The sequence below is a fragment of the Nomascus leucogenys genome, chromosome 22a, assembly GCF_006542625.1.
Source record: "Nomascus leucogenys isolate Asia chromosome 22a, Asia_NLE_v1, whole genome shotgun sequence".
Classification (NCBI taxonomy): domain Eukaryota; kingdom Metazoa; phylum Chordata; class Mammalia; order Primates; family Hylobatidae; genus Nomascus; species Nomascus leucogenys.
In genome coordinates, this window is record NC_044402.1 from 72,426,824 (window position 1) to 72,450,605 (window position 23,782).

Here is a 23,782-nt window from a genome sequence, read left to right on the forward strand (position 1 = left end):
AAATAATATCCTCAAGCCCCATCTTCCTAAATCAGATACTTACCGACACATTTAGGAGAAGGCAGCCATCCAACCTCTAATTCTGTTACCAGCATAATGTGGTGTTGGGTTTTTTGTTTTGTTTTGTTTTTTCATTAACACCCGGTAACTAGACACGATTATGTCCCTTGCTCCCTGTCAGCAAGTGGCATGTGCTCTCTGGTGGCCCGTTCCTGGCTGATCCTGTGATTGGTATCACCACCAAATTCCAGTCACCTAGGGCTGTAAAGGCATCCTGTTTCTGACTGTGGGACTTAATGGAGAAGCAATTAGAGTGAAATAAGAAAATTGTTATTTGCTGATGAATGAACATCTCGAGCATGTTTTCAAAATTTAAATATTTTTTTAAAAATTGGTATTTATAAGAGGGACTGGTGTTTGGGTGGTTATTATCCACGGGGCCCTAATTAATGCTTGATTAAAATGCCCTTCTTTCTCTAAAAAATTACGAACTAGGCAACTTCATACATTTTGAATGGCGTAGTGTTTCCTCTTCCTACTGTTTAGTTTGTAGTATACTATGTAAGCAACATCAATTATCAACCCTTGCAAGATGACAACATGAGCCTGTGGGGGAAGCACTTGAGGGGAGGGAGGAGAAACTTCTCTTTTTTAATAATCAGCCCGAAACAATGTTTAACAAGAATCTGATGAGGTCACTGCAGTAAATATTTTTCCTCTTACAGAGCCAATCATCACGGAGGGATCCCCTGAATTTAAAGTCCTGGAGGATGCATGGACTGTGGTCTCCCTAGACAATCAAAGGTGTTTGCTTTCTGCTCTGTTGCTTTTAAATTGTATGGGAAAGGAAGATTGGTCCGACGGCGCGCTTGCGGCCCGGCCAGAGCTTGAGTGCGCGTTCTGACGGCTGGTTGCTGTGTTAACAGGTCGGCCCAGTTCGAGCACACGGTTCTCATCACGTCGAGGGGCGCGCAGATCCTGACCAAACTGCCCCACGAGGCCTGAGGAGCCGCCCGAAGGTCGCGGTGACCGGGTGCCTTTTTAAATAAATTGCTGAAATTTGGCTGGAGAACTTTTAGAAGAAACGGGAATGACCGGTCGCGTGGTAACCTGCGTGGCACCTGATAGCCTTTGGAAAAACGCGGGGGGGACTGGAGAGCAACTGGGAACTCGGATCTGAAGCTCTGCTGGGGTCGCGCGGCTTTGGAAAAACAAATCCTGGCTCTGGACTCGGTTTCCCAGCGCGGTCAACGCATCTGGAGGGGACTGGAGGAAACCCCCTTGGTGGAAGAGATTCCAAGAGAAGCACGGTTTTCTCTTTCCTTTGCCCTGACTGTTAGAGTAAAAAACCTCTTAAATCCATTGTGTCTGAGGTCCTTACCTCTCTGACAGTTTACAATGATCTTTGTGTCTGAACTTTGCACCCCTGCCGAAAAACCCGAACCTGTTGACTGGGATTTTTTTAAATCCGTTTTTCCCTTTTGTGTATTCCACACTGGCCGGCCCCAAGTATGCTTGCAGAAGCCAGTCCCCAACCCCAGCCCTTCCGTATCTTTCTCCTCCATCGCGGCTTTGCGATGAAAGATTAGCCTGCGAACACAGGCATTGATTACAAACATGTCCTTGGCAGTGGACTCTGGGCCTGGCCATTCTTCAGGTTTCTATCAATCCAGAAACGCGACTTTCCTGGACCGCTGCGGCTCCTCCTCCCCCGCCCACATCCAGCCCTCCAAGGCCAGTCCAGAGGTGAAGTTTGAGGCCCTCCCCCCACCCACCCCACACGCACGCACGCTAGACCGTTTGCTGCACTAGGAATTCGAGCTTGGGCCCCACTCGCCCAGGTGTGAACAGTGGCTGGTTAGGGGGCGGTCTAGTCTCTAAAATGACCCATCCCCAAACTGGCCCTCTTCGCATCGGGACCCGCGCTTGCACGCTGCAGGAGCCGCAAAGGTCAGCTCTTCTGGAAACGGAGAGGGTCCCAGAAAGAGGAGATACGGGCCCTTGAGAGCAAGGGCCTACTTGGCCGGGACTGAAGCTTGCGAGTTGAGCTCCAGTTCGGCCGGCAGTTCCATCCCGCTTCAGGAGCAGGAATCCAAGGGCCCACGCTGTGTCTGCCAAGGGCCATTCCTGCCCGGAGCACCCTCCTTTCCCTTGCGCTTGCTCTCCCGTACCTGTTCCGCACCTGAGCTCAAGGGTAGGGAGGGGCTGGGCCTCTGGCAGTCCACGAAGGAAGCCGTCTGCCTCCGGTTATGATTTTAGGAACAAGTCCAACGAGGGTGTTCAAGCAGTTAATGGTTGTGCTAACTCTTGTTTCTACTGAAGCGGGTTTTGCAAAGCTGACATCCTTTAAAGATAGCTTGGGCTTTCGGAAGCGGCAAGGAAATGGCACCTGTAGTTGCCAGGACAGGTGGTGTCCTCGGCCAGGACTAAGAGCCAGCTCATCTTTGTAACACTCATAATACGGGAAACTGAGGACCAGCCGGCTGGGAAAAATGATGAGTTCCAGCTTTTACCTAACACAGGGTTCTCTCGTCGTCCCCCAACCCCTCCAGCTCGGCTTCTTTGTGTCCAGAGTTATAGATTTTTGGATAGAGGTGTTTCTGATTCTAGTGAGTCTGAGAACTGGAAAAGACCAAGGAGGGGTTGACGATTTACAAGGTCCATAGAAAAACTTTTTGTGTGGTCGGAAGTTGGCCAAGCAGAGGCCCACAGCCTGATGCTACTGCCCCCCACCCCCTCAAAGATCTGAATTCCCTAAAGATCAAGAGGGTTCAGGTGGCCTTGGGAGATGTTTGCTGGAGAATGACTTCAGTTTTCTCCTAAGGCAATCAGATTGCAACCATTAGCATTGTATCTTATCTGCAAATCAGTTTACTCCGAGGTTCCCCAAGGATAGTTTTGTTAGGACCACAGGACTTTACCAACCACTGAGGTAACACGCTGCTTGTGCAGCAATTATTTTGAGGTGGAGGTATTTATGGGACAAGTTTATAATTCCATTTATTAAAGGGACTAGCCTAAAGTGTGTGGGTGTATATATATGTGTGTATATGTGTGTACCAACACTCAGCAGCTCCCTAAAGAACTCCCTTTAACATGCTTTGAAGTTGAGATTGGGAAGTAGATTTAAAAATACCTCGTCCTCGCCTTCCTGTCCCTCTTCCAGCTGAACTGGCCCAAAACCTCACCCAGAGCCACTGGGATTCCAAGCCAAGGGTGGCTGCGGCTAACACCACCAGGACCTCCTGGTCCTGAGGTGACTCCAGTAGTTTCCATGAGGAATCCCGGACCCTCAGGACAAATGGGAGAGTTTTGTTTTCTCTCAGAGTGAGGGCAGGTAACAATTTAAGCAAACCGGCCTTCAGAACAGGTGTCACCTTAGCAGTAGGGGGTGGGAGGGATCCATTCCAAGCTCACAGAGTGCAGCTAAGATCCCACATTGAGAAACCAGCTACCGCCAGCGGCTCGGCATCAGAGGGCCCGCGCTCAGTGCTCCTCCCTAGACCTTTCTGGGCTAAGAAATAATTCCGGAGTGTAGCCATCTCTTGCTCACACACAACCCGCTTCTAAATTAAACAAGGCTCTGAAACAGTATCCCGAGGGGCTCATGCCGGACCTTCGTTCCAAGAAGGCAACCAGGTTCCCTGTGCTGCCGCAAAAGTCTTTGATCCTTTTCCAGATGTGGACATAGAGCACCCAAGAGACTGTCGCGATGTGCGGCCGTCTCTCCCCTTCCCCCACCTTGCAAGTCTCTGGAATACACTGTCCCTAGGCGTCCCGGCCGTCGGGTTTCCTCACGCCTTGCCCTGAGCTCCGGGAATTACCAATTCCACTTTCCCCGGTCCCAACCCCGACCCCGCGCCCGCCGCGGCGATCACTTACGTGGGCAAGGCCCTCAGGGCACGCGCGAGAGACCCGGGGCCCGGCAGTATCCGAGCGACTGTGCTGGGCACACGGCATGGCACTCCATACCCTAAAACAGGCACTAGGAAGGAGCAATTAAAACCACAAGTGCGACACAGAAATCAGGACGAGCCGAGCGGCTCCTGGAGTTGCCTGGTGGCGGAATCATTAGCTGGCTGTTGCTACAAAGCCTCACCGTGTGGTTCGGTGATTAAGAAAAAAAAAAAAAATCTTTTAAACATTGGCAAACCCGTTATTGGTTTGGCGTATTGGGTTTTTTTTCTTTTGTTTTTCTTTTTGCTCCAACCACGCTGCCTGAAATGTTTCTGCCCCCAGCATTGTGCCCTTAAACCAAAGGAGAGGAATTCTGCGGGCAGCAGCAGCTGGTACAGAAGTTAAAAAAAAAAGAGAAACCCCCTCTACTAATATCTGTAACGACAGCACCGATGTAATTTGTTTTGAATGTTCATTTTTATTGGTGTTCCCTCTGCCAAAATGTGCTTGATTACAGAGGTTTGTCCTGTGATCATTGCACACTCCAGACAGGGGAAGGTGCAGCGATGAAGGTTCAGCTTAGGCCAGATCAAATCCCGGGCTGTTTAACGCTGAAAGGCTGCATGTTGCTATTAGTGTTAAATATATGGCTAATTATGCGTATGAAAATTAAACATCAGTGTTATGCTAATGGGGCGCCTTCAGCTGCGGATCTGAGCACTTGAGACTACCATTTAATCAAATGAATCAGTAACTAATACATCTGCACGTGTGAACTTTCACAAGATCATTTCCCCGTTCCCGTCACACCGCTAAATTATGAAAGAAATAATTATCAACACTTTCTAATTACCTAACAAAGTAATTTGGGATTCACCGTGGGGCTGGTGGGATGGGGAACCAACATCCACTTACAGCCAGGGTGGTGTGCGCCACACCGCGAGGGGCTGGCTGTATTGGTAGTAGTGGCGACGGGGTAGGGGCTCTTGTGCACTTTTTTGTACCTTGCACCCCAGAAGACAGAGGGAGCAGCGGCAGATCTTGCCTCCACTAGCCCTGCCCCCTAGGCCCGGTGGCGCGCGCTTTGGCCACTGGAGGTGAGGAAGATCCTGGGTGGCAACGAGAGACGTCTACACATAGATAAGGGAGCCTACCACAGGCCTGGGTTTGCTGCGGGTTTCGGTGTCCCCCAGGGACTCCTAAACTCTGGAAGTCTCGCTACACCTCAGGAGGCCAGAAAATGACCACCTGGCGTCCGCGGCTCCAGCAGATCTGAGTCCCTAGGCCCCCTGGGCTCCACGCTGAGCTGCGCTCTCGGGGCGAGTGAGCCCGGGGCTCTCCGCGCAAGGGGAGTGGAGAAGGGAGGGGGAGGCGGAGGAAGGCTGGGAGGGAAAGAGGATGTGTGTGTTGGGGGAGGGGGCGGTGCAGCCGCTTTTCCTGGGAGGAGAAGCGCGGGTTCCTGGCTCTCCACGCGCACTGCTTTAATCAGACCCGTGCAGCCTCGAGCTGGAGTGGCCAGCTGGGCCTGGAGCAATGCGAGCGGGCCCCAGGGAGCGACAGCAGCGTTGGCGCAGCGGCCGAGTGAGTGAGTTCGCAGGGAGGGCCCCTAAGCCCCGACTCCAGGGATGTGGCAGAGCGTACCGGGGAGGCGCGGCCGGATGGGCGCTGCGCTAGGCACAAGGCTCTTGGGAGGACCTCTGTCTGTTGGCCGCCTCGGGCGCCCCCAGTGCGCGACTCCGCGCTCCAGAGGCAGAGGTCAGGCTCCTCCTGAGCCGCCCTAGCTCTGCGCCGGACTGAGTGGCAGCGACGAGAAGCAGTCCCGGGTGTCCGGCGTTAGGGACCGCTGAAGGGTGGGGACAGTGGTAGGGGGGCGGCGGCGCGGAGCCGCTGGTTGGTTCCTGGGGAGGAAAGCGCGCGAGGGAGGCGGGAGGCCGATGAGCCGCGGGCCGCAGCGGCCCTGGCGCAGACGCCGCAGCCCATTGTGCTTCCTGCCCGGCGCGCTCTGTTGCAGAGGAGCCCCGGTCGGGAAGTGTGGATGCGTCTCTCCCGAGGCCCGGCCGCCTCGCCCGCTCTAGTCCAGCGGAGCCCGAGAGCCTCGGACCAATCCCCAGTGATTATGCAAGACAGCGGACCAATCAGCTCCGCCAGCTCATGAATATTTATGACCTTGGCTGAGTCAAAGCTTTGAACCGAGTTTGGGGAGCTCAGCAGCATCATGCTTAGACTTTTCAAAGAGACAAACTCCATTTTCTTATGAATGGAAAGTGAAAACCCCTGTTCCGCTTAAATTGGGTTCCTTCCTGTCCTGAGAAACATAGAGACCCCCAAAAGGGAAGCAGAGGAGAGAAAGTCCCACACCCAGACCCCGCGAGAAGAGATGACCATGACCACCATGCCAGAAAGTCTCAACAGCCCCGTGTCGGGCAAGGCGGTGTTTATGGAGTTTGGGCCGCCCAACCAGCAAATGTCTCCTTCTCCCATGTCCCACGGGCACTACTCCATGCACTGTTTACACTCGGCGGGCCATTCGCAGCCCGACGGCGCCTACAGCTCAGCCTCGTCCTTCTCCCGACCGCTGGGCTACCCCTACGTCAACTCGGTCAGCAGCCACGCATCCAGCCCCTACATCAGTTCGGTGCAGTCCTACCCGGGCAGCGCCAGCCTCGCCCAGAGCCGCCTGGAGGACCCAGGTACGTGCGCTTGCCAGGGAGAGGGAGAGGAGGAGCGGGGGAGAAGAGGAGAGGGAGAGAGAGAGAAAGAGAAGAGAGGAGAGCGAGGTGGGGTGGGGGTGGGGAGGGCGCGGGAGCAGTGGAGGTTTCGAATATCAATCTATAGATCCTTGTGACAGCAAATAAATTTTTAAAAAAATTCCCTCAATTTGCAACTATCCAGCAAAGGATAAATCCCAGAGCGTCTCCTGGCACTGGCTGGGCCTCTGGGCGCCTCGGTGTGCAGAGCACACAATGCCCCGCTGGAAAACAGAAACCCACATGTGCACGTATTAGTCTCGGTAATTATTTATTGCGTCGCGCTATAAACAATGTATGCAATTAAGGGTAATTAAACCTCAACTACCGCCTGCAAAAATAGCAAACTTTCCCTGCAAAGGCAGGAGCTGCGCTCCTGGGAACGGCTCTATCCGTCCTGCAGCGGCCCGGGACAGGCCCTCGGATTTTGAGGGACCCTTCCCTGGCTTTCAGAGTTTCTTGAACGTTCTCTCCCTGGTCCTGCCTCCGCCACCCTTCGGTAGCCACTCGCTCTCGGCTGTTCGCACTAAAGGCGGCCCCTCGTATTAACAACGGGCCCTGCTTCTGCTGTCCCTCCAGGGGCGGACTCGGAGAAGAGCACGGTGGTGGAAGGCGGTGAAGTGCGCTTCAATGGCAAGGGAAAAAAGATCCGTAAACCCAGGACGATTTATTCCAGTTTGCAGTTGCAGGCTTTGAACCGGAGGTTCCAGCAAACTCAGTACCTAGCTCTGCCGGAGAGGGCGGAGCTCGCGGCCTCTTTGGGACTCACACAGACTCAGGTACCTCGCCGCTGCCGCTCCGTTCCGCCACGCAGGCTTTCCGTGGCCGGCCTGCGCCCGGGTCTTCATTTCTTGCTCACTGGGCCTCAGGGTCGGGGTGTCACTGTGTGTATGTGTTTGTGTCCACCCCTGGCTCTCAGCGTGTCTCCTTCCTCCCTCATTCCCTCTGCCCTAGCTCTGTCGCTGCTCTCGGTATCCCGAGCTGCCTGCCGCCCGGCCCTCTGTCCCTGGACAATCTGATTAGGGCGCAGGAAGGATTTCCCCAGACGTTTTGTTTGGGAACTCTGAGGTCACACGTGCCTAAACAACTGGAACAATAGACTCGGGGCTTAATCCCTCCTTTGCCTTTAAATTGTGTGACTAATCACTCGGGGCCTGGGTCCGCGCCTCGGCCTCCCTCCTCCTCCTCCTTCTCACCGGTTGGGGGTGGGGGGAGATCCTTTCCTCCGCCCTCTCACCTCTCAAGTCCCAGACCTTAGAGGAGAAACGGGACCCTCCTTCCCGGCTTTCTCTAAGACTCCGGGGAGCCAGTGAGCGTTCCTGACGGCTGCGGGCGCGGGTTTCCGACGTCCAGTCCGGGATTTGGAGCAGAGCTGGAGAAAGCAAACAGACCTTAGGGCAAGAATAGTTTTGAATCCAAAGAAAAGTTCAGCAAAACCTTGAGGCCTCCTTAGTCCGTCCCAACTCAAGGGCAGAAAGGATGGCGCATAGAAAAGTTGGGTCGCGTTGCAAATAAATTTCCTCCACTCCCTCCTAGGTTTTCGATTCTTTTTATTGATGTTGATATTGGAATTGCTGGCTCGGTGTTATGCAGGCGCTGTATCTTCCGCAGGCGGTGGCCACGGTCAGACTGAGCCCCTGGCAGGCTAAGGCCTGGATCCTTGTTCTCCCCTCATCACAACTCCTCCCTGGCTCTCTGAGAGCTGCCCCGATGGGCTGACAGCGGCGGGCGGTTCGGCCTTCGAGCCTTTGGCTCTTATGGGGGTAGGGAGGAAGGAGGGATGTCTCTGCTTCTCTGGCAGGGAGCTGCCAGCTGGCGCAGGGTTGGGAGGTTCTATCTCTGCTGTTCTGCCGTCCCTTTTTTCCTCCCTGTGACCTAGGTAGTCTCAGTGGTCCCAGCCTGAGTCACGTTGTTGTCCGCTCTTGCAGGTCAAGATCTGGTTCCAAAACAAGCGATCCAAGTTCAAGAAGCTGATGAAGCAGGGTGGGGCGGCTCTGGAGGGTAGTGCGTTGGCCAACGGCCGGGCCCTGTCTGCTGGCTCCCCACCCGTGCCGCCCGGCTGGAACCCTAACTCTTCATCCGGAAAGGGCTCAGGCGGAAACGCGGGCTCCTATATCCCCAGCTACACATCGTGGTATCCTTCAGCGCACCAAGAAGCTATGCAGCAACCCCAACTTATGTGAGGTTGCCCGCCCGTCTCCTTCTTGTCTCCCCGGCCCAGGTCCCTCCCGCCTCCAGGTCCATCCACCCCGTCCGGAAAAGAAGGACCCAGAGGGAAGAAGGAACAGTGGAGGCGGGACGCCCTCCATCTCCTCGGAGCCCCGCGAGGTCCGGCCCAGCAACTTCCCGGCGCCCGCGCTCTAGCCTGAACCCTGGCCTGGGCCGAGCAGTGGCAGCAGGGAGTGGCCTCGGAGGGAAGGCACTGCCACCTGAGACAGCCCAAGCAGCAAGATAAACCCGCTCTACCCGACCCGCCGACCTTCAGCTTCGTGGGACTATCAGGAAAAAACAAAACAAAAACAAAATGTAGAAAAAGCAAAAGTTCTTTTCTGTCCTGTCAGTCTCCTGTCTCCTTTTGCTCTGTCTGTGCGCTGGTGAAGTCCAGGTCCTCATCCGTCCGCTGTCCTCATTCTGCGGCCTCAGCAAAAAGTCACCAGGTCTGAGCGGCCCGGGTCCTGCCTGGCTGACCATCTCCGGATCCTGGGACACTCTGCCTGACCATCTGTGTAGCTGGTGTGGGAATCTGGGGACATTGGAGGGAGGGGGTTTTATTTATTGAGAAATGGACTTCGCCTGAGGCTGTTTGCCGATTCAAGGTTCTGCTGGGCGCAAGGAACGCACTGTTCAAACGCACTGTTTACCTTAAACGCACGGGGAGAAACGAATAAGGAGGACGTGGTGATTTTTAATTTATACAGTAACTTTTGTACTTCTCTGGTATGGAGAGTTTGGAGCCGAATGATTTGCATTTTTTACATGTCCGACATTATTTAATAAATAATTTTTAAAAGAACAATAAATGAAGCCAACATGATTTTCTCATCTCGGGAGGAACTCTTGGTTGCTTCGCCTGGACAAGAAGGAAAATACTGATTTCCTCCTTGGGTAGAAAGAGGGAGCAAGGACAAATGGGGAGTAGAGAGAAAACAGGCGAGAACAAGCACCCTAATTCCAGTGGGCTTTAAAATAAGACAAAATCAGCTTTACAACTATCCCTAGAGGCTCGACCACAGAATAATGCCAGTCACCACCCTGAACGCACAATCTCCAGTGCAGGATCTAATGACTGTACATATTATTGTTATTATTATTATTGTTATTATTGTTGTTCTGTAAACATGTTGCACAAGCTTAGCCTTTTTGCGTTCTGTTGTGTGTGGCTGTAAAACCCCATGCTTTGTGAAATGAGAATCTTGACATTTTACTTGTGAAATTTGGAAAATGTGATCAATTGAAATCAACTGTGTTTTGTGTTCTCTATGTCAAAGTTTAGTTTTATATTGAGAATGTTAACTTATTGCTTTGTATCTTGGGAAAAAAACTTTGTAAATAAGTTATAAAGTTTCTTTGAGACAGTAAAATTATGATTTCTTGAAAGAACTGCTCTCTCTTGTGCTGTGTGAGGGTGTGCCAGGGGGCCAGGCCAGGTTCCCACCTCTGGAGACAGTTCATACAGGGTCAGCGACTTATCAACTTATCGGTGATAGAATGGGGACCCTGTACCCCAGAAACACCAGGGTATCGTCAGAGGCCTGTGGGGTACCCCATTGGACTTTTTCTTCCTGCCTTGCTCCATTGACCCCCACGGTGTCTGATTCCTACCTGAATTGGAAGGGTAAGGAGAGAATGCCTGGCGAGGGTTCCCCAGCAAGGGGTCTCAGGAACAGGTGCATCAGGGCAGAGCTGACGCTCAGGAACCAAAAGGATGTTGAAGACCGGCTGAGAGGAGATGAAGTCAGAGTTCAAATTCAGCCGGCCAGGACGATTTCAGTTTTTCCCACACCCAGCCAGCTCTTGGGAGGCCGGGAGGTTGGGAGTCTGAGAGGCCGGGAAGCAGAGACACTGCTTTGCCTCTAGCCTTCCTCCGGATCAGGCGTCCCTGCTTTTGCATGCCCGGAGGCACTGGATTCCGTCGCGGAAAAGACGCAGCCAGACGCCAAGCAGGGGCCCGGAAAGACACGTCTGTCAGACTGCCCCTCTATCAATCAGTGCGCTCCAGGGGACAGGGCACAGTCCCAGGGAGCCACCCTGGGAGCTCCACAGTGAGAAAGGCAGGTTCCTGTCTAATGATTCGGGGCCTTTCTCTGCACCTCACAGAAATGGAGGTGCTAAGGAAAGGGTGGCTGACTCTTTGGAACCCCAAAATCTGACCAAAATCAAGCACACCACTCCCACCTCATCCCAGTCCGAAAGTCCCGAGGCGAGGCCCTTATGGGAGCACCTCTAGTGAAGCGCTTGCTCAGATTAGTTTCCTCCAGAGGAACACGGGCTTCAAGGGACTAGAACCAGATTTGTTCCCTTCTCGTGGCCCTGCGTCCCAGCCCAACCCCAACCCCAACCCCAGATCCCTCAGCCGAACAGAGGCAGTCCCGGAATGCTGCGGGCCCAGACCGGCTGCCAAGCGCTATTCCTGCTTCTCCCGCACTCGCCTTCCAGCGCTGCTGCCCGCGGGAGCTGGCCCTCCACCTTTGGGGGGCCCTTTCAGGCGCGCGGTGGGGAGCAGAGCCCGGAAGGCAGTGATCTGTGTTGTGACAAGCACCCATTTTTCAATTGGTGCTGGTGAAAGATCAGATGCGCCAGGCTCTTCCGACGCCCTTTGGGAAGGGGAGGAGGAAGTGGCGGGGCTGCTGGGGGTAGGGGGAGGCGGTGTGATGGAAGCAGGGAAAGTAGTCGGGGTGGGGGAATGATGCCGGGGACCTCCAAGCCCCTTCCAGGACTGAGATTGGGACTTTTCTCCGCAGCACCTAGAAGCACCAGCGCTAATGGGAGAGATCAAACCTCAGAAACCAGGATGTGGGCAGTCAGATGGGCCTCAAAGCTGAGGAAGGAATCAATTTCCCAGCTCCCGCGCGGGGTAGGGGGTCTTCCTAGGTTCAATTTCCCCTATGAGATGTGACTTTGCTAGTGCGAAGATTTCTGTCCCGCATCTGACTCAGGTCCCCCAGACGCCAGCTAGGGCCCAACGCCTCAAGCTACAGGCAAAATCTGTTTGGTCAAGCGGATTGTAATACTTTGAGATATTAGCTTATACTAATTTAATAATCTCTTGCTAACAGTTCAAATAGAGAAATTATTAGTTTTAGCTCAACGAAAACGGTCTTTAGTTAGGCTTTATTATAATTATAAGCGGTTGTACTTTTAAAAAATGTTAATCTCAATATAGGCCTAATTAATGCTGCCTTGTTACTGACAAGTAGTTCATCAAATATCTGATTCAAAAATTTTCATAATGAGTATATTAATTAAACTATGAATAATCTAAAGGTGGTTATATTTAAACAATACCTCATTATAATGATTAAATACTGATTTCGAATATTATGTCTTAACAATTGTCACTTAGAAAACACAACCTTTCCTTATGTATGAGTCTGTAATGGCAAAATGCAATTTTGGGATTTTTTTCCCTTGTTCAAAAAATGTGAACCTCATTTTAAAACACTTCTGAAATAGGTTACACACAGCTTAATGATTATCAAAATGACTCTTTTCTGCAAAAAAAGACCCCAAAGTGCGCGTACAGCTGCAAACCCAAGAGGGTCAGCATCATTTCACTGTATTCTCTTCTTGATTACAAGCCGGGCCCATCAAACACAACATAATTACAGTAATTTCAGGTTTATTTATTCTAATGCAGTTTCCCCATCTCTCTGGTAATTATGAGCAATTTTTTCGCCCAGGGAATCTTTTTGCATTAACAAAAGAGATAACGCACTGAAAGCCAAATTTGCTGTGCATTGAGAAAAGGAAAAAAAAAATCAAATAGGTGCGAGCTGCCATCTCTGCAATTCTCTGGTACCGGAGCCGGCAAATTGCTTGCAGGTGTATGGAGCAAGCTTGTCAATGGCCAGGCCTCCAAATTAGCAAATGCACAGCAGCAAAGTAATGAAGACAGACTTAGCAAAATTGCCAAACAACAGATATCCCTTTAATATCTTCTCTCACCCACACTAGCTCTAAAAAGGGGTAGGGGTAGGGACAGAAGAAACAGTCCCCAGCCCCCTCCTCACTGGTCTTGGCTTTCATGAGCCTGGGGGGGCTGGGTAGCCTTGTGAGTGGTAATCTAATTGTGGGAGAACTCAGATCTTAAATCGAGGCACTATTTAAAAATATAAAACTGGAAACATTTATAGTTCACAGCTTTTCCTCTCTGATCATTATGTTTTATTTTTATTTCTTTCTTCTGGAAATCTGCACCTGGGCTGGGTTAGATATAATAGCTCTTCAGCCTTCTTAATTCTGTACGAGTTTTTAGAGCCACAAGAAGTTTTAAGATTCCCCCCACCTATATGCACACAAGTGTGAATTTATTCATAGAGAGTCATCTGATGTAGAAACTAACTGAATCTTTCACCTTGAAGAAATTGTCAATTTCTGTCACCCCAGGAAAGGTAGGTCTGTGCGCTGTATGTGGAACCCGAGATACTAGATCAAGAAAAATTGGGAGCAAAGAAGCAACCCAGGCTTCCTGACTTTAAATCTTTATCCTGGTATCCATCTCTTCCTTTCTGTATCTTTTATAAACTGATTTCAGAATTATCTGGTTTTTGTCATCCCACCGCCTGGATTAAACACCCTTGAAATTATAGGCTAAAGCAAACTTTTCTGCTCTTCATCCCACATGGCCATAGGAACCTCCATCAAATGCAGTACAGAGGGCAAGGGTCCTTCCCTCCCATGCCTCAAATAAATCCTCCTCCCGTCCCCAGCTCCACAACAAACCCCCAGCTCCAGCGTAGACAGACAAACGGCTGTAAAAAGTGCCTTCCCCAGGCTCAAGAAACATGTCACCCCCACCCACCGCTTTCCTACCCCCTCCCTCATCCCCCAATCTTCGAGGATTAACACTTCCTGAAACATCAAGTGTTTTTATAAAAAGGAAAAAAATAATCCTGACATCGCTGACAAGAAGTTTTGATGGAAGAATTAGCTGGTGCATACATAATCACTCCCCCACCCTCCTACTCCCGGAGCGGGAGCCACGGCGGCGGGCGCAGCGCAGCCTTCCAACCCTCTGAAAAATGAAACCGGTTTCCACCCTTACCTTCTTCAGTGTCAATTTCAGATAATCTGGACACACACTCTTTGCTACATCAAATCAAAAGGGTCGAAGGTAGCTTTTGGCTGGGAGAATAACGGGAAAGAAAAATCAAAAAAGAAAAAAGGGAAAAAAAGGAAAAATACAAAAATACAAAACCGACCAAACCAGAGTAAAACAAAACCAGAAAACCAAAAACAATCCCCCAGCCCCATCCTCCTATCTTGAGAGTAAAGAGTGGAAAGAGGTCCCCAGGACCAGGCGCCTCAGAGCGCCGCAGGCTTTTTGCAGCGCTGCGCTTGCAGAATAGGACTGAAATTTTCGGCTATATAGCCTCTGTCTTTATAGCTGATGAAAAAAATTGCAGATTATTAGCATAAATGTTTACTCTTCATTACGCTGATGACATTGTGCACTCGAGATCTTGGTAATCTTTGGGAAAATTATGAGTAATTTTTAAAAATTTTAAAGCAGCAGCAGTTACCATGCAATTCAGGCTAATTCTGCGTAGGCTCCGAACGGATATAATTATCGAGGAGTCAAGATGTTATGCTAAAAACTATGCATTGATATTCCCATTTATTATGTACATACAACTTTGACAATGTTGATGCTTGAAATAGCAGGAAATTGTCTTGCGCAAAAATTACAGTCCATATTAGGACATCTGAAATTGCGAAGAATTATATAGTAATTGCAGGCTTTCAGATGGGAGAGCCAGAATGCTCAAACTAGTGCAAATGTGGATAAAATTACAGATCAGAGCAAAAATTAGGGAAAAAGGGGGTCTGGGATTTTTCAGGTTGGCTATAGGATTCCGGAAGTGTCTAATGCCACATGATTGCTGCAGCTTTAGGGGAGACATTCATGCCTCAAATAGAGTATTGGCCAGGGTGGCTTTAATTGAATTTCTTGGGCTTTTTCTTTTAATAGGGGCGAATGAGGAAATTGGCCACCCAAGGCAAATTTTCACTGTCATCCCGTGAACGTGCCGAGGAGAGAGTCCCTTTCCCCGCGTACCTGCTGTCCCCAGTTTAATGCCCGGGAGGCCCCGAGGGGCTCCCCACCCTAAAAGCAGCAACTGAGAAAGTGACTGAACGGGATCCCCCCTCCTGCCACCTCCTCCTTTCTTTTTCTTTCCTGTTCTCCCCTCCTCCTTCCTTCGGCCCCATTCCCGGATTCTGGCAAACCCCTCCACAGTGCAGCCGGGCCTGGCCCCGGGATGGACAGGCCGGGCCCAGGGGGCGGGGTGGGGGGGCGGGATGATGGGGGAGCTGGCTGGCTGTGCTGTCGGTGCCAGGCGGGGAGCATCTCGGGAGATGCCCAGGGCGGTTTTGGGAAGGGGGACGTGGAGGGTAGGAGCGGAGGGTCGGACTGGCCCGCCCCGCGACCGCCTAGGCTCTTCTTTTGTCTCTACCGCCTGGCGATAGCGTCTCCCCACCTCCCAAACATTCACTTCCCACTTGGGCGGCGCTTCTCTAGGGAACCGAGACATCCTGCGACTTTAAGAAGCCGAGGCCAGACCCACGGAGGGAGGGGGCGGGGCACGGGCTGCCCCCCGGGCGGGGAGCGCGGTGGCGCCCGGCGGGAGAAGCCGACTGGAGCGCGGCCACCGCTTGGAGCTGCCGTGACTCGGTCGTGTTCTCCGGCCAGAAGTCCCCATTGTTCCAGGAGGGATGATTTCACCTCCCGGGTGTCCGACACTCCTGGACCGCAATCGGGACGGAGAAGCGGCGGCGTGGGCAGCCTGCCACGTTTGCTCCGTGCGGGCCGCAGTCTTTCCCCCGGGGTCACCCGAGCGTCCTCCAAGTCCAGTCCTTTCGCCCTCTCTTCTCCTGCCCCGAAGTTGTAATCCTCTGCCCAGCACCCCCGGCCCGCCTCATGGGCCGGTTCTGCACCTTCTCCCACTCGGCACCCGACCCTCGGCTCCCATCTCCTAGCCGGGGACCAGACTCGACTGGGGACCCTCCCCAAAAGGGCCTCTTTCGGAGCGCTGCCACGCAGCCCGCAAACTGCCGGGACACTGCAGCTTGTGCGCTCTGGCCCGGGAGGACTAGTGGGGGAGCCGGAGCGGCCGAGGGAAGAAAGGTCTGTCTGGAGGCTGTCTGAGTTCTTGGCGTGGAGGCGCCGAGCTGCTCCTCCAAGACCTGCCTGCACTTTCTTTTCCTGAAACAGTCTCCCCGCCCCGCCCGGCATCTGGCCACAGGGCGGAATGTAACATCTTGTAATGCGGCAATCACTGCCAAACCCGTCCCCGCGAGGAGAACTCCCGCGGGGGGAAGGGGGATCGGAGGGATGTGGGGCCTCAGCATCCGCCTTCACTGGTGTGTGTGGGGGCGGGGGTGGTGTGGGCTGGCGGCGGCGTGCCTGGCAGATCCTGGGTGGGGAGGGAAGGGAAAGGTCGGCCAGGCAGAGGCTTCCCTGGGGCTGCTTTGGGTGTTAGGATCCTGCTAGAGGCCCCCAGTCCCCGCAGCACCCAGTGCCCTAGCGCCAAGGCTGGAAGTAACGCGGCCCCCAGGATAGCGCCCCATCCTACAGCTTCTAGGATTCCTGGACCCCAAAGTTGAATTCGAAGGGAAAGGACCTATCCGTATTTTTGGAGGAGGAGAGGATCTGTAGCTTAATTCTCAAAGGAGTCTCTGACCCTAAACAGGTTAAAGCCACTGGTGGTCGCTGTTCCCTGGAGGGAAAGGAGCGGGCTTGTGACTTTTGAGCGAGTGCGGGGGACACCAGGAGTGGGGGAGTTGCACTCGAGTTTTACTGCCCTTAAGAACGACTTTTTGAGAGGGGACGGGGCTTCTTGCTCCCCGACATTGTTCTCTTGGGCGGAGGGGAGCACTTCAGGGCTTCTCTTTCCACCCGCCTCTTCTGCCCCTCGTCTTCTACCACCGAACTGTTTGTAAACAAAGTTCCAGTCTTCCCCCGTTCTCTCCGCCTCCACCAAACCTGATATTTCTCCCAAATTCGCTCCATCAGTCTGGGATCGTTACACAGGGCGGATATTCACAATTTTCACAAGTGATCCTGAAAGAAGGCCTAGGGGAAGCCTTCTAAATGGTCCCACATTGCAGCAGGGCTGGTGAGGCCTGGGATCCATTCTCTCTCTTTTCTGCTCTTCCCATCCCGGAATCTCGGGGCCGGCGGCGGGAATTCCGCGCAGCCGGAGGGGGGTCTGCGCCCAGCGGAGCGCCGCGCTGGGGCGAGGTGGCTGTGGGCAGAGCGTGCAGCGGGGTTGGGGGGAGAAGGGGATTGAAGGGGCAGGGGGCGCGGGAGCACCTGGGCGGCAGGCAGTTGGCCCTGTAGCTCAGTGCCCGCGCTCTGCCTGAGTTGGGAGAGCCCTGCCAGAGGGTGGAGTGGAGAGGGCCGTGCACCCCTCACTCTTCGGCTTCCCTCCCCCTGCTTCCCAGCGCTTGTCATATCCTGTCTCTGGCCTGATATTTCACGCGAGCAATTGGAAGGAGATTACAATGGAGATTTATGTGTGTTCTGAGCACGGCTAGTTTCCCAGTGTAGAGAGCCGAGATCGCTGCTTCCCATTTCCATTTTTCATTCGCGCTTTGGGGAGCTCAGAAGAGCATGGGGGGAGCGTGTCTGCGCGGCGGCGGGCTGATCACAGGACTCCGCGTCTCCGGGCGGGCCGGGAGACTGTGAGAAAGGCTTGCCAGCGCGTCGCCCCCGGCGGGGCTGGAGCCGGCCCCCGCCTCCAGGAGCCAGGCTTTGTTTCCTCCTTTGCCCACCCCTCCCCCTTTCCGCCCCCTCATTTCTGGGACCTGGGCGCGTCCTTGTAACCCCTTCTCTTTGCCCTTCTCGTGGTCTGCGGAAACACCCCCTTCCTCTGGCCCTTCACTCTCCTGCTCTCGGCTTCGCAGGCTCCCTGGGGAAAGGCGCATCGTAGCCCGGCCCGACCCTGTCGTCGCTGGGTGCCGGGTTAGGTGACTCCGGCGAGTCTGTGGGGCCTCAGCCCACCCCGGAGCTGGGAGCGCCCGCCCTCCCGACTCCCAGGCTTGGCTCATGCCAAGGCCTGTTGCGTGATTCCAACTTGGGCTGACATTCCCTGCCCCGGGCTCTCCAGCGTAGGCCTCTTAATCATCTTGTCTGCTGCAGATCCTCGACACCAGCCAATTTACTGCCCGTCTCTCCCCGCTGGTTTCGGGAGGAGGGAGGGGAGTGCGCGCAAAGGAGGGGAGGGCACAGTCACCCTCAGGAGGAAGGCTGGCACCAGTTAGTGGCACTAAAAAAAAAACCCACAGAATTTGGAGCTGGGGTGCGGGTGGTGGACAGGGATGGGGGTCTGCCAGGCAGCGGCTGCTTAGGGAAACCCAGGATCACAGGTCAATGGGCTTCAAACCAGGCCTCCCTAGCCTGGGAAAACAATGCAAAAATGCAATGGGACACGATCGTGTAGCCTCCCTGCTTTTTCCAAAGCCGCAACTCTCTGGACCACACGGTTGTAAACCAGACTCAGAGAAGGCCCCAAAGCAATCTGCACGGAAAAGTCATGATTCTCCTCAGGATGATGCCACTGAGCCCAGAAAGTCACCTTCGCCCCGTGTCTGGTTTTGGCAGGTAAGTTGAAGACACACAACGCAAATGGCCTCATCCTAGAGGAGACGAAGCCTGGACCTGGCAGGTGGGGCTCTGTGGCTTGTACCCAGCCCCTCTGCAGTAGGGGAGAGTCCCTTCAGAGGGCATGGCTGAGGTTCAAACCCCAGGTAGCTTGCTGCTCTTCCACACAAGGTGAAGTTGGAAAGCATCTGGGTAACTGTGGGTTTCATATCCCTCTCTGGGGGCAGTGTGATAAAACAGTAATACTAAATATTAAATAGATAAAATTTAGTGAGTTGTTACCATGTGCCAGGCACTGTTACATTGTTGCCTCATTAAATGCTCACAACTCCAAGCTATAGCTGTTAATATTTCTCCTATCTTACAGATCTGCAAACTGTAACACAGAGTGGTTAAATGGGTTCCCCAAGGTCACACAGTCAGTGATTGAAGCCAGGAAGCTTCCAACTGTGGGCCCTAGCACTTACAGGGAAAGGGACTTTTAGTTCAGGACTTCATAACCACCAACCCCTGGCCTTTGTAGGGAATGCCAGAAAGTAGGGTCACCTCCCAAGTTGGAAGCTGGTTGTGTGGGGCCCAAGGTAGAAAGCAGAGCCCAATGGTGTGTGGACATTCTCCCCCCTTAAGAGTATGAAGTGGAAAGATGCCACTCTCATACCAGTGTATATAAGTCTGTGTGTATATATGAGTGTGCATATGTGAGTTTGTCTATCAGTGTGTAAGGGTGTGAATGCGAGTGTGCATGAGTTCGTGTGTCAGTGTTGTGGGTAAGAGTGTGACGGAGTATGAGTGTGTGATGTGACGGTGTTCGAGTGTGTGTCATCGTGTGTGCGCCTGAGAATATTTGAGCATGAGTGTGACTGTGAGAGTGTGTATCAGTATGGGTGAGTGTGTGCTAGTATAGATGGGCCTGTAACAGTGTGCTCAGTGTGTGATTGTGTGTTCACGCGCGTGCGAGCACAGCCCCGTGCCGTTGGGGTCGGCTTGCATTCCAGAGCAGCCAACCATGCCTCCCGAGGGTGACTCACAGAGCTCTCAGTTCAGTCCCGAAGTGCCGTGGGACAAACGGAGGGGAAGGTTCAAAGTAGGGGTCCGACCCTCAGGCTGCTGCAGAGCTCAGGTCCCTGACCGGAGGTCCCCCGCGGCGGCTGGGATGCCGAGCCTGGCCATCTAGGCGGGCGCGGGGGCGGTGGCGGTGGCGCCGGCGCCGGAGAGGCCGGGCAGGCGGAGGCTGGAGCCGCTCCGCGCTGAGTGAGTCACCCCGTCGCCGGCCGGAGAACCCCTCGCGGGGACTCGGGAGGGGGCGGGGCGTGAAACCCCCGGTGCAGCCCCACGCCCAGCGCGCCTGTCCTCTCCTAGCCGCACCTCGCGGTGTCGCAGCCTCGGAAAGATGTAAACGTAGCTCTCGGCCGGCTGGCTTCCCGGCCTGGGCAGCGGCTTGAGCTCTAAGCACGTGACTCACCGGACCCTAGCACCAAGAAAAAGGCGCACACATCCAATGAAAACAATAATTTATTTAAATAATCTCTTCATATTGTAAAATCAACATTAAGAGCATGTTGTTTTCATAATAAATAACCCCAAAATACCTTTCATTTCAACAACAAAGACTTTAAGATACGATAAAACAAATCCAAATCAGTAGCTTAATTTAACTGAAGTGTTTTTAAAGGAGAAAATAAAAAGGAGGGGTTGCTGAGGTCACTGCTAAACTGCAGTTTTCACAACTGGGGGTTTACAAAAAAGTCTGAAAAGATGAGTATTTTTATACAAATAAATCAGTGGGAAAATCTGCACAGACACCTTTATTTACAAACTCTGTGTCCAAGTCCAGGCTAATAATCCTGAATAGGTTTTAAAAAAGATAATTTAAACACATTTTTGCAGTGTTCACATATCAAAAAATCATTTTTTCAACATCAAAATGAGGTCATCCGCAAAGGCACCTAAACTTTTAAAAAAATAAAAATAAAAAAACTCCACTGGTGATGGATGAGGAGAGAGCTGAGGGAGCGCTCCTGGGGGAGCGCGGTGGGGTAAGGTAAGGGATGAGGGCTCCGAGGGCTGGGAACTGCAGGGAGGAAAGAAGCGGCGGGGCCGCCCGGGTCAAGGGGCCACGTGGGGGAGGGCGGGCAGGCGGGACCGGGAGGTCAATAACTGCAGCGTCCGATCTGAGCCCGGGGGGCGGGCGAGGAGAAAGAAGCCTCAGAGCGCCCGGGAAGCCTCGCGCACCTGGGAGGCGTCCATCTCCCGGGACCCAGCTCTCAGCCCGGGGCGAGGAAGGCGCCAGACAGGCTCACCCGCCGGGGAGGGAAGGCAAGTCCGAGGTGGGGCTCGAAACAGCCGAGACCCGGGGCTCAGGTCAGAAATGCGGCCTTTTAAGGAGGCCTTCGCCAAGCTGCTGTCCGGTTCCCCCGAGAGAGGGGCCCGTTTGGTGGCCCCAGGAGGGAGCAGGGCCTGAGACGGGCCACTGCAGGTCGCAGCCTCCAGGAGAGGTGGGTGGCGTCAGCGGCCCGGGAGGACGGAACCCCGGCTCCGGGTAAGCAATGAGGATAACTGGTCTCTGCTCTCAGTCTCTGACGAGTTCTCCCTGGGGTTAGAAAATCGTCCCCGCGCTCACCGGGGCGCCCCCGCCGCCGTGATGGTGGTGGTGGTGATGCGGCTGCGGGGTCTGAGTAGGGTGCAGCAGCGGCGCCGTGGCCTGCAGGTGTGAGGCGGATCCGGAGGCCTGGTGGTACCAGGGGTAGTTGCCCAGAAAAGCCGAGGCCGCGCTGCTCGGGCTGGAGCCGGAGCTGCCGGCGCCGCTGCCGCCACTGCCCGGACCGCCGCCGCCCGCCATCCGCTGCGGCGCACCAAAGTCCCAGGAGGCTGGCGCTGAGACTGGCGGCGAAGCACAAGGCGGAGAAGCGCTGGCCCCAGGGTGCTGCTCCGAGGGGATCTCACCACTTTTCCACATCTTCTTGAACTTGGACCGGCGGTTCTGGAACCAGATTTTGACCTTTGAGGAAAAAGACCTGAGCATTAGTGGAGGAACCTAGTCTTGGGGCAGTAGGGGTTCGAAGAGGAGAAAAAAGAAAGCAGAGAAAAACCGCTGGCTAGAGGTGGGCAGCGAGCGCCCTGGGGAGATAAGAGGATCACAGGCGGCGGCCTTCGAGGCTCTGTCGGTTCCTGCTCCCTGCGGAGGTAATTGCCAAAAGGCCAGGACTGCTGGTGTATGCGCACTGTGATGATGGTGACAGCGGGAGGGTGAGGAGGGCCAGTTATTTCACCCGCTTAATCAGTAGCGAGAGGTACGGGATTTCTGTCCACCCGGTCCCTTTCCTTCCCTCCCACTGCGGCCCTTTGGGGGTTTACGGCTTTGGGCCTAGAAGCTTACTTAGGGCCGCTCGAGGCGCGGGCCTGGAAATCCTTAAAATTACTTAAAATAAACTTTAAAAAGCATTGTCCTGAACCCGCCTGCTTCCCAGCCACCTCAGGCCCGCGCTCTCCTCGCCCCCGCAGGGCGCGAGCCCCACCTGAGTCTGCGTGAGGCCCAGAGAGGCCGCCAGCTCTGCTCGCTCCGGCAAGGCCAGGTATTGAGTCTTTTGGAAACGCCGCTGAAGAGCCGCCAGCTGGAAACTGGAGTAGATGGTGCGGGGTTTCCGGACTTTCTTTGGCTTCCCGTTCACTATCCGGATTTCAGGCTCAAGGTCCTCCTTCTCTGCAACGATACGGAATCGTAAGAACAGCGCAACCCAGGGGTCCTGGAGTTCCCGCCCTCCTAGAGGGCCCGGCGGGGGGGACTTGGCTTGAGCAAGGAGGTGGGTACACTGAACTGTGGCGCCACGGGCAGGCGCAACTTCTCAGCGTGCGATCGGAGCCTCCACAGACCCCGGGAGCTGAACTCTTCAGGGAAGGGGGAGACAAGTGCACACCCAAAAGAAAGAAGCAGGTGGCAAGGAGATGCCCTTATGAGGCAGGCAGAGCACGCCCACTTGGCTCTTGAGGCCACCAGGTCCCACCAACGGAGAGAGGGACGTAACCGGCGACCTGCGGCAGATTGGAGGCTGAAGAGGGTAAAGGGCACAAGCGGGCGGTGAGCAGGCAGAGTGAAAATCCAGGGCTTTCGACGGCCCCCCGCCCCAAACACGTTTACCCATCCATCCCATTAACTAGACCCACTCGGCACTCTTGACTCCAGCGTTATGCATACCAGGCTCGTTGTTGGCTGGGGACGAACTGGTTCCATAGGGAGCGTAGGTGTAGGCGGCGGTGTAGCCCAGGTCATAGCTGCTCTTGGCGGAGTAAGGGACGTTGTTGAGGCCGCTGGCTTGGTACTGGTAGGAACCCATGTGCGCGTAGGGCGAGCCCCCGCCGCCGCCGCCGCCCGCCGGGTGCTGCTGGTTGGTGTAGTAGCTGCTGTCGGTGGCTGTGGACACCGGAAGGGTGGGCGACTCCTGGGGCTTGTGGAGGCTGCTGCTGCTGCTGTTGTTGCCACCCGGGCCGGCGCCGCCGCCGCTCGGGGGCTGCTGGTGCTGGTGGTACGTGCTGGAGGCGGCGATCTGGGTAGAGTGCATATCAGCCACTAGACTGTCAAAGACTCCAGTCATCCTGGCCCGAGACGGGAAAGAGCAGAGGTGGCGGGCGTGCGGGGGAAGCCAGGCGCCTCCTCTGTCTCTCCCGGTCGCCTCCAGCAGCCAATGTAATTACGGGGGTGGTGGTGGGGAAACAAGAAAGGAGGCAACCGTCTAGGCACCTCCTCCTCCGGGGGAGGCGATCACCGTGCGCTGCTCGGGACAGCTGCCTCTGGTCGCATCCTCTTTCGGCCTCTGGGCTCGCTCGGCTCCTTGCCCAGCGCGAGCGCGGGCTCTGGCGGGGGGCGGGCAGTGGAGGGGGCAGGGGTGGCTGGGCCCGGTCGGGGCTCTGGGAGGCGGGAGCAGGTGAGCGGCCCCGATCGGCTTTACGATTGTCTGCCGGGCGGGCTCCTGCAGTGTGGGCATTTAACACTCGTCACGTGAGCGCTGGCGACGTCACCTAGCAACAGCCAATCAGAAGCAAACGGCCGCGGAGCTCCTGGAACGCCCGGCCAGGGGGCGGGCGTCACATGGTGGGCGCTGTGGCTGCGGCTGCGGCTGCAGCGGCCCCAGGTGCAAACAGACTGCCGCTGAATGTGAGCAGCGAGGCGAGGGGTCGAGGTAGCGAGGAATCAGGGTGGCCCGCAGCAGGAAGACAGAAGGCGTGGAGACAGACTGGCGTTTTGCCTCAGAGGAAGAAGTGGGGTCCCCCATCGCATTCTGTGTGCAAGTGCCAGTTCCAGTGATTCGTACTTTCATGT

General features: G+C 54.6%; 3 protein-coding genes across 3 annotated transcripts in view; 2 read left to right on the top strand and 1 right to left on the bottom strand.

Moving 5' to 3' along the window:
- The window catches only part of METAP1D (methionyl aminopeptidase type 1D, mitochondrial), an 82,643-nt gene extending 79,621 nt beyond the window's left edge, over positions 1-3,022 (top strand). Inside the window, 2 exon segments of the mRNA XM_003253709.4 lie at positions 726-804; positions 927-3,022. Coding sequence (XP_003253757.2) covers positions 726-804; positions 927-1,005 — 158 coding nt within the window. The 3' untranslated portion in view covers positions 1,006-3,022.
- Positions 3,023-6,076: 3,054 nt separating this feature from the next.
- DLX1 (distal-less homeobox 1) lies at positions 6,077-10,241 on the top strand. The gene is made up of 3 exons (XM_030803690.1): positions 6,077-6,587; positions 7,224-7,423; positions 8,573-10,241. The coding sequence occupies exons 1-3, from the start codon at positions 6,275-6,277 to the stop codon at positions 8,825-8,827; spliced, it is 768 nt and encodes a 255-aa protein (XP_030659550.1). The 5' UTR covers positions 6,077-6,274; the 3' UTR covers positions 8,828-10,241.
- A 10,016-nt stretch (positions 10,242-20,257) lies between these two features.
- On the bottom strand, positions 20,258-23,419 carry DLX2 (distal-less homeobox 2). The gene is made up of 3 exons (XM_030803059.1): positions 22,661-23,419; positions 21,984-22,168; positions 20,258-21,466 (listed from the first exon to the last, which is right to left on the bottom strand). The coding sequence occupies exons 1-3, from the start codon at positions 23,055-23,057 to the stop codon at positions 21,065-21,067; spliced, it is 984 nt and encodes a 327-aa protein (XP_030658919.1). The 5' UTR covers positions 23,058-23,419; the 3' UTR covers positions 20,258-21,064.
- Positions 23,420-23,782: the final 363 nt, after the last annotated feature.